The sequence below is a fragment of the Opisthorchis viverrini genome (assembly GCF_000715545.1).
Source record: "Opisthorchis viverrini unplaced genomic scaffold opera_v5_84, whole genome shotgun sequence".
In the NCBI taxonomy this organism is placed as follows: domain Eukaryota; kingdom Metazoa; phylum Platyhelminthes; class Trematoda; order Opisthorchiida; family Opisthorchiidae; genus Opisthorchis; species Opisthorchis viverrini.
In genome coordinates, this window is record NW_008751741.1 from 889,573 (window position 1) to 901,765 (window position 12,193).

The 12,193-nt window shown below is 44.4% G+C and overlaps 1 protein-coding gene across 1 annotated transcript in view; it reads right to left on the minus strand.

The window, feature by feature from the left end:
• The window catches only part of T265_04871 (hypothetical protein), a gene marked incomplete at both ends in the record, with an annotated part of 35,638 nt that overhangs the window by 7,063 nt on the left and 16,382 nt on the right, over window positions 1-12,193 (minus strand). Inside the window, 6 exons of the mRNA XM_009169725.1 lie at window positions 1,728-1,828; window positions 3,547-3,673; window positions 5,384-5,484; window positions 7,817-7,891; window positions 10,053-10,238; window positions 10,385-10,767. Of these exons, the coding sequence (XP_009167989.1) occupies window positions 1,728-1,828; window positions 3,547-3,673; window positions 5,384-5,484; window positions 7,817-7,891; window positions 10,053-10,238; window positions 10,385-10,767 (973 nt within the window). The remainder of the gene's footprint in view (window positions 1-1,727; window positions 1,829-3,546; window positions 3,674-5,383; window positions 5,485-7,816; window positions 7,892-10,052; window positions 10,239-10,384; window positions 10,768-12,193) is intronic.

Sequence of the window (12,193 nt, forward strand, 5' to 3'; positions counted from 1 at the left end):
GGAACTGAGATGTCTTCAGGTGGTCGACAATCCCTGCCTCAGAACCATAGCTCGTGTGGGTTGGTATCGGCGTATCCGTGAAAAGGCAATTAGTAAGCGGGTGTTCGGTTGTTAAACGGGTACTTCCATTGAAGAATCTCTCCAGCACCAGAAGGTGCGTTGATTGGGACGTGCCCTATGCACACCGTTTGCCGAAGAGAGTGTTGTTTTCCATGCCCAACTCAGATTGGCGTAAACAGAGATGTGGCCAACCCTTGACTTGACAGAGGGGTATGAAGGAGATTACGAAACGCTTGGATGCTGTCGGTGCTACTCGCTTTCCAGGGTGGGGACGACGTGATCCTCACTGTACCTTGTTGGAGACACTACAAGATATGGCTGACAATCGATGTCAGTGGCGTTCTTGTTGTCAGTTTTTGTCCAGATTGCCTGAGTGAATGTCTGGAGGTGTAGGCACCTCGGAATGATTGTGTTAAGCTAGCACTAAGTCCCTCCCCCATCCACCTTTATTCTTTTCTTTACAATAAGGCTTTCAAATAAGTCATGGCTGTACGGCAGTGAAGCATTGGTGTTGAGCACTGATGTCATGCTGTCGTTGATGATGATGATGATGACCTCCATATTACTGATCCAATGTTCCAAGAAGATTCGATATAGGACTCTTTGGACTACGTTGTTTCCAACTTTATTGCTTTGTGGAGGTCAGTAATCTCGCTTATCACGTTGCAAAATGAGTACAGCGATCATCGTGTAAAGGGTAACTCCGAGCGCCTATCAAACGGCCAGTCGCAGCAACTTCAGCGTCAGTGAAAAAAGCGTATAAATGGCGTTGTCCACCTGCGCAGGAATGCACAGTTTTGCAAACAGACTGCTACGGAGAAGAAAAAGATTCGCGAGGTTGTAAACCAGATCGCTGCTAGGGAGGGATACTACTATGGAAGGTTTCACCCTTTGGGGAAGTAATGCGTGTTCACAGCATCAAGACCAAAAAAACCAAAGCCATAAAGCCATTATAAAACCGGCCCATAGGAGGTAAGATAAGGAACCCACTTGGAGGCTTTTTAAAATAAACTCTACGACTGCACAGCTGTAAAGCATCAGCGTCAACGCTGAAGTTGCTGCCCACGATGTCCCTACAATTTACGTAGTGCATGAGCAAACAAGTACGATATGTGGAGCGGTATATATTCCACAGTTGAACAGCACACTACATGCCAGCAGATCATCTTCTAAGCATCTGGTGAAGTCACCGATGTCAAACAGGACAAACTACCGTTCAAGGTTACCGGTTTTCAAATACACCTGAACTCCTTCATCTAAACATGCAGTAACTAAGTAGTACATGACAAAAGTTACACTGAGGCACAATACTTCATACCAAGTAACCACCCTTCACTGTTTGCAAACGAGGGCCAACGTATATATGATAATTGAGGTTTATTTGTGGCACCACACGTCACACTGCCATTGGTGTTAAAACTAATTTCGAGCTACTAACACAGTCCGCGAAAACCAGTTCATCCAGTTCACTGGATTCGGGTGGTTTTCATACGCATTAGGCACAAGACCAACCAATGATATTGGGGATAGTGGTCAAGGCGAATAACTTACTGAGAATCCGGAATTACAAAAAAAAACATGAACCCGAAGAGCAAAGTTGTAGAACTAGCGAGGAATGTGAGGTGAAAATTGATGGAAGCCCCTGTTAAAAACTTCGATCAACTTACGTATTCTTCGCATGGACATAGTGGCAGGTATTTTGATTGAAGAATTTCAAGATCAGCGGGATGCAGTTGGCATATACAAGATATTGTGACACGTATTCAAACTAGCAACAAGAGAAACAAGAGGTAAATCAATAATATAGTTGACGGCACGACGGGAACTGCCATGAACAGCCGTAAATACCCTTTGTGTTGCGGATGAACGCATGTCCTACTAGTGAGATTAAAAGGTGGGCCATTGCCAAGAATCAAGTATAGGTTCGGAGAGGAAGACTGGTGCTCAACAGCTGCAAACCTGTGACCAGTAAGTCATGTCTCTAACGAACAAATGCAGAGTGAAATAAGTATCCCTTTTCAATCATTTGCCAAACGCTTAGAAGAGTTCGTTGTGGTTCGAAATGATCAGTTATTCATGCTGGCTCAGCCCGTCCGGTTTCTGGTAAGCATGTATTTAGAACAACTGTGTCACTGTTGATGGTTTTGCGTAGAGATCACCATCAGAAAGAGCAACATCAGTGTTGACATTGGTGCCTCTGCGTAGACAGCACATACGCCTGGGTATTCCGTTTACTTATTGACGACATGCTTAAAAAAGCCTATTGAGTTTTCGGTACACTCTAGTTGACCTTTGATTCAGAACCAATAGTTTCGAAAGGAAAAAAAATTCAAGAGGCAAACACGTTGAACTAATTATTGCCTCACAAGTGGCCGGAAACGAATATGCCTATTTTCATGCGGTGAAAAATGGAACGCAAGTGTTCCCGAAGTATGTTCAAGTCCGTTAAGAACTATTCAGCGTAGTACAACTGCTGAATCAAAGGATCGTTCACAAACAGCCGGAAGGCTGAAGATTGACGATGATACCTGATAAGACAAAATATCCATGTAGATCATGTGGAGAAGGGATCAGATATTAAGCAACAGTAGCATCTATCAGAAAACGGAATGCAACCTTATCTAACGCTCTTATCCTGTTGCACACACCATCGACCCTCGACGGATAAGCTGATGTCACGTCTACGCCACAGGTAACGTAGGTTCGCAAAAGCTGCTCTGGCCTTTCCAATCCGGATGGAAATAACATCTTTCGCGAGACCACCGGGACTGATAAAGCTGCCCAGATAAACAAACTTGTCTACTACCTCAATCGGTTGATCCGCAAACACGAGGATAGGTTTCGAGCCCACCCAATCTTGCAGTAGCACTTTACACTTTGCAGGTGTGAAGCGCATGCCGAACCGCGAGGCAGAATTATTTAGATTATTTAATATTGTTTGCATTGCCACGGGGTCAGACCCCAGAAGAGCTGTGTCGTCTCCGTACTCGATGTCTGTGAGCGGTGGTCCAGGGAACACTTCGACCCCACAGGCATTAGAGGCTGGTAGTGAGTCTTCTATGATCGTGTCAGTGGCGAAGTTGAAGAAGAAAGGTGAAAGAGGATATCCCTGTCTGGACCATTTGATGTGGCCTCCCGAATACCTTCACGCATTAATGAGGGTCAAGAATTTAAGGGGGATCCCTTTGCTCCACAGACATTACCATAATGCCTGACGGTTCACAGAGTAAAAGGCAGCTTTCAGATCAAGAAACAACGATTGTTGGTTGCTGGAAGCAGTGTCGCTGTCCCAGAATTTGTCGGATGGTGAAAATATGATCGATGCATCCTCTTGCAGGATGGAACCCAGCTTGGTTTTCACTGACCTGTCTCTCCCTGTGTTCGGTCAACCTGATGACGATGATGATGACTGCTATCCGTGGTGGCAATGACAGTGCAAACCACGTGAATATTACAAACAAGGTCATTTAACGTCGCTTTACTTACCTGGTAGATGTGGTTCAGTTTCATGTGCTTCAGGAGGAGTAATAAAATGGCAGAAATAGCTTTCACAATCAATTCACGGTGACGGTTAATATCGAAGTTCAATATGGCCGTCCGAACCACGTTCCAACTAAAAAGTGGCCAAAGGAAGAGAACGCGATAAGTCACCGAAAGGTTAAGAAATTCTGAACTGTAATCCGTCCTAACTGTTACGGTCACCCATGAAATAATGTAGCAATCGTTCAACCCTTCCGGTGCTAGGCTGCCATATCACCAGAAGGCAGCACGAGGCCTGAGATACTGTCAGGTTACCCAAGCCTAATAAGGAACATTTGAGATTTCGTTGTTGGACTCGAACCTTCTGGTCATAAGTCCCCACCTTAACTACTGAGCTATCTCGAGCTCACGAAATCCTGTGAAGGCGGAGCGATGTTAAACCAATAGTGTGCAATACCCTCGAATAACACTCGATGCACCGGGAGGTACTCGAACTCCGCTCGACTAGTAACACTAAAAGATTTGACAAACTGTTATCATTCGCCTAAAATCCCACTGGACTAGGTTCTGCACAGATCTCACAGCTGACCATGGGCTAGCCGAATCAGCTAGCCATCAAAACCGGTAATCGTCAGATTCGTACTTTATGTGCCGTGCCATTCTTTGCTCCTGAAGCTTCCAGATTGCGGTTTCCGGCTGAGAATAGGCTTAAAGTAAGTGCTATATCAGGACGTGATTTTCACCACGACACAAACAAGACTGTTCGCCTTTTTGATAACACAGTGTTGCTACTTTATAAGTAAGCTCAACAGTAGAATTCATTCATTCATGTAAACTGTTGGCGATGAACGTAGTCCTACGAAAGTCTGATGATGAACAGTTCAGGTTCAGAAAATGTAAGCTATACCACTGTTAAAACCAGCAAGGAATATGAGAAATGGGGTACATGTAAGCGAAGCCCGATAAGTTTCGCTGTGGTTTTTCGGGTGTCTAGTAGAGATGAAAGACAATGTGAGATGTACTAGTCAGTCTTTTCCAATATCATCTGCTCCTCCAGCTTAAACAACCTAACTTTTAAATAGCTACCACTCAAAACAATCATTCATTGAATTCGAGATCACGTTCATTTCATCGGAATGCCAGGTTTTGTGCTGATTGGCCGCGAAACGCCATTAAGATCACTTCACTGACCTAGGAACCAACATACCCTACATACATAGTTACAATACTGGTGAATCAAGTCCACGAAGGTAGTTTTCTTGATCGCATCACTGGCTAGTCTGGTACCCTTATGGACTAGGCAAAACAACGCTTCAGCTAGGATCCCTGAAGCGTCGTACACAAACGATCAATCCTGGAGGTGGGGAAGGAAAATGCCCACCATCAACTTGAATATGAGCATCAGGTGTCCAGTAGGTGTTCCTCTTTATTTGGGACATAAGGACACAAAGAACGCTATTCAACTGACCACAACGCACGAACAGAACTTCAAGTGGGTAGATCGCACTTTACGAATTCATGAATGAAAACGATCTTCACTGGTGAACATACGGAAGGGAAAGATAACCGATGATGCTATCGCACCATCATATTATAAAAACACTACACTAATGATACCAGTGTTAATGACTGGCGCATAGCACTTGTCTTTCACAAGTATCGAGTCCCACGGCTGTTGATTAAAGCATATCAGGTCAATGATGAATGAACTGATATCACTAAATCGGCCAGTTATGCTATGAACTTCGTACAGTAGGTCAATTTAAAGTGCAAAAAATGAAACAACCTCCACAATGCTGTGTGGTAGCGAAGTATGTGCAATTGAACGAACAACAAGACTTACGACGGATCCTCAGGCATCATCACCTCGGCAAGGATGTTTAAGGGCTCAGTCTTGTTTCTGGACGTCGGAGCGGCAGCCAACAAGACCCGCAGTAGTGCGATCTAAAGGAATAGGATAGTGAAGAGGAAGAAGATTAAATTGTTACCTCATGAGAAATAATCTTGGAAGCGAGGGTCTTATTTTAAGAAGGATAACTAGTGAAAAGTTTGTCACGCCGTCCGCACATGACTGACAAAGATTCAGTTGTCTATGGGTGATGAAGTTTTTCGCTTCAACTAGAGTCAACATTCGATTTATCCAGGAGGCCCTCAAATCTGCAGATGGGTCGTACATTGAAGGATCAACAAGGTAGGCTTTCACAACTACCTAAATCTCTTCTACACGGGTTAGCAAAAAAACAGGTCGTTTTGTGAGGCTCACCAATTTTCGAAGAAAATCCGCGGGAGAAAACAATGAGATTTATTAGCAGAACAACTATTGGGAACTGGAATAAAGACGAATCACCACACATAATCTTCCACCGTCATTATCCCTAATGCAGCTGTGTGACATCTTAACAAATGCTATACTAAATTCAACCAAATTTATCAGCTGCAAATCATGTACCATAGACATACTGGTTTCAGCTGCCAACATTTAGATGGGAGTGTGGGAGATATAGTCATACATTGAAGGCCATGGCATGTTTGGTTAGTTTAGGAACTGTATAGCTACGCATTGGAGAAAATAGCTTTGAAGCACGAGTACCAGTGACTGCGCGATTGGGCCATTTCTGCCAGTGATACTAACTATTGGCGAGTTGAGTCCCGGAGTCCCCATCCACGGAGAAGGCAGTTGTTGGCCCGACTTGATTTACTAGTTAGCTTTTGCATATTTCGATACTAGGTCATGTACTGTCCATCTCTCGATCGCTCCCACTCAACAAATGCAAGGCGAACGATCTTCTGGCATGTAAAGTACATGTCCTAACCAGCATAATCTATGAAGCGGGAGAGTTCCTTCTTCCTAAAATCATCTGGCTGTACCTCGGTACTCCTAATCCGATGTTCGCACCAGGCCCGACCAATGCTCCGGAGACACCAATGGTCAGGCACTGACAGTTTTCGTGTGTCCTCTGCGTGAAGAGGTCCCGTTTCAGATTCATTGAGTAATATGAGTCGCATTGCGGCACTGTAAAATCTGCAGCACTTGACAGACGCACTGACGTCAAGTCGGCGCCATAGGTGTCCGAGATCGGCAAAAAACCACTCTGATCTTACCAATTGGAGAAGTAATCCTATCTCCAGTTAGTGCACAGTGTTACAACACTGCCTGACCCAATAACAATTCTATTCGTCTAGCTGTAACACCCTTCCGGTGCCCAGCTGTCATACCACTCGAAGGAAGCAAGAGGGCTGAGATGCTACCAGGTTGCCTAAGCCTGGACAGGAACAGCAGAAGGCAAAGAGGTTGGATTCGAACCACAGACCTTCCCATCAGTAAGCTCGCGACTTAACCAATGAGCTATTTCGAGTCTGAGCAACACGAAGAACACATTGACATCGCAGCATTATTGACAGTCCCTTGAATGCAGCAGCCGACTATCAAATCATGCTTGATGAAAAAAGTCAATGTAATCATAGTGGTTCCTCTCTGGAGACGAAGCAACCACTTCGGGGAGAATTTACCGCATAGTTCTAAGCAGTTTCTTGTGGGTACAAAAATCTATGCCAAATTCCTCCACAAAGCGTATTTCCTCATGGGTGGAGTACCATGCCCGCTAATTATATTGTGCAGAATTGGAGGGTTATGATACGTTGAAAATGACTACTAGTTAGATGACATAAAGTGTTCACGGAGAAGGAACATTACATTTCAATGAGACTGTATGATACTTGGAAATAGCCTTCAGAGATGGTTGCTGTCAGCCTTGTTGTTGGTTGGAGAATCTAGTGGAACCATAGCCGAGTCACGCTCGTCCTGAAACCAATGGTTTGGGTGGTCCAAACCAGGAGGGGAGCATAAGCTCTGAGGCTTTCTTTTGTGAAAGCCGAACACGACGCATTGTCTCGGGCAAGATTGAATTGATTAAATATGAGTGGTTCCTGTGTAAAATGACTGTGTGTACTTGGGTGACGTGCAAGACTGATGTGCCCACGTTGTTCTAGAAACTGTGGTCGATGAGCAACCCGTCGAAGCTCTCCAGTATGGTGGTATCAAATGAGTTCTATGTCTGCTACAGTTTTAGGTAATCAATCGACGATCCTAAGTGAGTTACTCCAAAAGCAGTCCGAGGCGTTGAGCAAAATTCATGAATCACTCGGGTCCCAAATTGTTCAATTTGTGAACCAGATAATTTGGGTGTGGTGATTTATCAACCGACAGTTCCTATTCAAAATCGCCAGATACAATGTTGAATAAAAAGTTCCAAATGAAGGTTTGAGGCCTCCTTACCATGTACTGTGGCAGCAGGGGATATACAGCACGATATAGACGCTCTACTGCGGTGTCTGGAATCTGTTCCCGTCCCTGGAAACGGAAAGATACGGGAAAAAGTTAATTTCGTGACATATATCAATGACACCTAGCAAGTTGCATTCTGAATTCGCTGGTCATTCGTTCACCATGGTGAATATCTTCACAAAGCAGAAGGCACACTTAGTCACCCAAAGTCAAACCCTGGAATACCGTGAATAGATTGCCATAGTGATTGTTCCTTCATCAGTCTAGCTCAGCAGTTGGATTGCAAACATTCCGTCACCAACCGAGGAGACATCGTCAGTGGGCGCGCTGACCACCAATAGAGGGTGGGTGACGAGACGTTTATAATCGATGTATCCAGCTCAGAAAACAAACCAAAAACAAAAAAATACTGCTGAGCTACTCATATTTCACGGTAGTCCCAGGTTTGAATCATGAACCTATCAGTCAGTAGTTTCGCGTCTTAACCGCTGACCTATCCGGCCGGAGCTCAGTGACCGTGTGATCGTTTAACACCCTAAGGATAACAGATTATGCTGAACATTGAATAACCAAGGGCACTAGTATACTTATTTACGAAATTAGTCGACCCCAAAATTCAGATTGTGTATACCGGTGTTACAAATTCTCTGAAGGACGTTCTACCATGAGAATGATAATTAAGCACCAACTGGAAATATGAAACATTGCCCGAAACCTAGTCTGGAAAACGGTTCCGCTAGAAACTGCTCATCCGACAAACTTAATGAAAAAAACACACAAGCGTGACATAAGTTCATTCCTGTCTTAAAATCAACCGGTAAAAATACATCACCTGTCCTCAAAGAGATGAAATCGCGATGGACTGTAGGCCTCCTAGGAACGTCTTGTTTTAAAACGTATTCTGGTGCAACTAACCCTTTGTAAGTATTGTTTCAGTAAACAGTCCTTAATTCTGTTTCCCAATCCGACATGGTACCGATGAATTTTATTGTCATTTATTACCACACACTTCACTCAGCTTCACGGGCAAAGAAATGAGCGATACACAGTAGTTTCAAGAATCCATGTTAACAAGGGACAAGAGAAACGAATCAGGATTGCATACCGAAAACCTAGGTGGGTATGTGAGTATACTAGCTTCTATGGATTTGTGGATAATCCAGATAACTTATAAAAGACACGGTCAATAATACCTGTAGAATCTGCATCGATTACAAACATGATGCAAAATTATGGACCATCCCTGAGACCTGACATTAAATGGATACCAGAGCAGTGTGGGCTTATCACAAGCCAAAGAATGGCGAAAGCCGATCCATTACCGCTTGCCATTTGGGAGTGATCCATCATTAGGCAGATATACAGTAAGGAAAACTTCAGCAGTGTACAACTGTTCGACGTAACCTTCGAAAGTAGGTCGCTCATAGTTCTATCAAAGATCTTTGACTCATTTGTTTCTCGGCGCTTGGCAATTTATACGGGTCGCATGATTTGGCACATGTCTCGGGATCCGAAAGCGCAAACCACGCTGCTGGGGAACCAAACTAGCCAGGTAAGTGCCCAGCGCGATGAGACCAGTGGAATCGTCCAGTGACTTATAAGGGGACAAGAAACTGCTTACTAATGTGCTGGTGACTGCTTTAGTCAAAGTGAGCTACCAGAAAAGACAAGCAAACGTCGTTGCACTATCTTTACCCACCAGCCATAAACTCAAATAAGCTGGTTGGAAAGTCTTCCTGTATCAAACAAATCATAGGGGCATCTCACCGCTTTTCACACTTATATTCTATGGCTATAAGTGCCTGAAAGAACATCATGAAAATACTAAGTTTGCAAGTCATCGTGATCCAATCCAAAACCCGCGGGTTTGTGCCATCAACAACCTAGCAATCGAACAATTATCCAATCGATCAATGGGTGCCAGTAAACAGAGTTCGGGCTGGAGACAACCCGCAGTTTGGATGAGTACTGCTCTAACTACGAGCGAGCATTATTGGGTAAAGCCACCTACGGAGTGGGAATCTTCAAAGTGTAAAAGTGCAACGGATTGGCTTCTCTAGAGGCCACTCCTCAGAAGTTGCATCTTTTGATCCATCTCTTACTATCGTTCGCTCGGATGTGAACATTCTGTTTACTTGTGTGGAATATTTGCACACCGGAGGGGTCACATTTGAAAGTCAGAAACAGAGAGGAAGTACCAAGGTTAAGTAAATGTTGGAATACGAACCATAGACAGTGGGTAGCGAATCAGTTCTCGTTCTCGTTGAATTTGGACTTCACCCAAAGACACATAAAGGTGTTCCCGCATCACACGGACCGCTTCGTGAATAGGTTCCGGCAGACCGATCAAAGTTGTCGTATCATCCGGTACTTGAAATCCGACAAATTTCATACGAACGTTCGAGAGAAACGCCTGAAATATTAAGACAGGATATTTAGCTGAGGTGAACGAACCGAAACCGGTAAGCATGGAGGAAAGAAGTGGTTGGTGTAGAATTTGTCCGCTGCAAGGCATAGTAACCATCAAAACCTAGCCTAAGCACAAACGAGGTACCTCACCTCCAAGTCCTTTTTCCGAACTTTTGGTTTCCAGGGTAAGGCTTTGGCATCCAACTGGAAATTTGAGAAACCCTGTCGAGTGGCAAAAGTAGTGAACGCTTTACCACTTGAGTCAAAGCTGGGTAATGGAGTATCCCGTCCGTTGAGTGCTTGTGCAGCAGCGTTGTTGGTAGACCCTTGGACAGGTGAGCCAGGACGTGGGGTAGAAAGACCCGAGATCTCGGAAGATGACGAAGACGCAAGAGTAGGGACTGGAGTTATAGCTTGCGGTTGGGGTGCGGAAAACGAGTAGGTTACTGAGGTGACGACAGATGGCGGTCGAGGTGGTTGTTGAACACTCGCCCGTCCACTTGCCAGAGTACCCTGACGAGGAGCTTGATTGCCTATAGATCGAGAATACATGGATTAGGCTGAATGAAGTAGATAAATCACACAATTAGCACAAGTCACCAAAATATGTAGTACTGCAAATTATAATAACGCGGCATGCGTAATTGAACTTACGTAGCGCACAAGCAGCGTGTACATCAACGAATGGAAATTCAGTAAGGAGGAAAACAACTCCGAGGCTATTGCAAAGTTCATGGTCAAATATCGATATTAAGGTCATCCTAGGGCCATGACGGTTAGACTTTTGAAGCGTTCGGCAAAAGACTCGTAGATATGACACTATATGCCACGGCTGTCATCATTATGATCGACAGCAATACACTAGTAGTAAACAGTGGTGCTTTACTGCCCCTGAAGATAAACAGTGTGTGCAGGACGCCAGAAAAAAAGTGGATTATTTACTCGCCATCGAGGTAGAGGACTGCCTTAGACTTAGGTTGAGAGAGCTTCGAACGAAAGCGATTCAGCAAAATCCCCGACACACTTTCAGTTCAGTTAAGGCGGTTAAAATATATTTGATCTTGAACATTTCAGTTCGTTTCCCAACGAGGAAATGTTGATGGCGCAGCTAGGATATACAGCCGTCAATCTGCTAGCGACTGTTTTGCCACCAATGGCAGTGCCAGACTAACAGCCATTTAGGCATCAAAAAGGATGTAGCCGGTGTGATCACTAGGTGAGTTGAGGCAGTAATTAGCCTACCAGTAAACCCTGAAGCTATAAACGAGCAGTGGTCACCTCAGCAGTTAAGCTAGACAGCATGCTAAGTGGTGTTAATAGCTTCCACTGCTCCTGGCGGTACTCAGACCCTCAATGGTTATGGAGACGTAAGTACACGTAAACAAATTTCCTTGATCAAACGGGATCACTGTGGCTATAGCAATTAAGGGGCGCACGCTACCTTCACAACGGAGTGGCGTTAGATCTACATCAATCGACCACGGCGTAAAACAGAAACAATCACAGGCAGTTTACATTGAACTACACGAAAAACCACTCGGGCATCTTATCCGGTGTAAACGTAAGAGAATAACGCCGCGCGTGAACAGAAGAAGGCAACGGCATCCCCAAACAATGGTCCACGATCGTCGACCCATGCGACGGAAACTGAAAATTCGGGACCTGTAGCATGTGCGGTGGGTAGTCTACCTCAATCAAAAGAAACAAACTGGGCACAGTAAGCTTTTGCTAGCAAGGAATAATTTCCGTTTATGCGTGAGCGGTCACATAATTAGTTTTACGACTGCCGTAGATCCAAGAAGTCAAAATGATACAAATACACTTATTCAAATGCCAACTTAGTTTTACGGAAGACTTACCTGAAAACCAACCGAATCTCTCGTATTCCATATTCTTCAACTGAATGTGCTACACAAAGGTCACCCGATGTCTCATTTGGTATGATATTTAAGTATATTT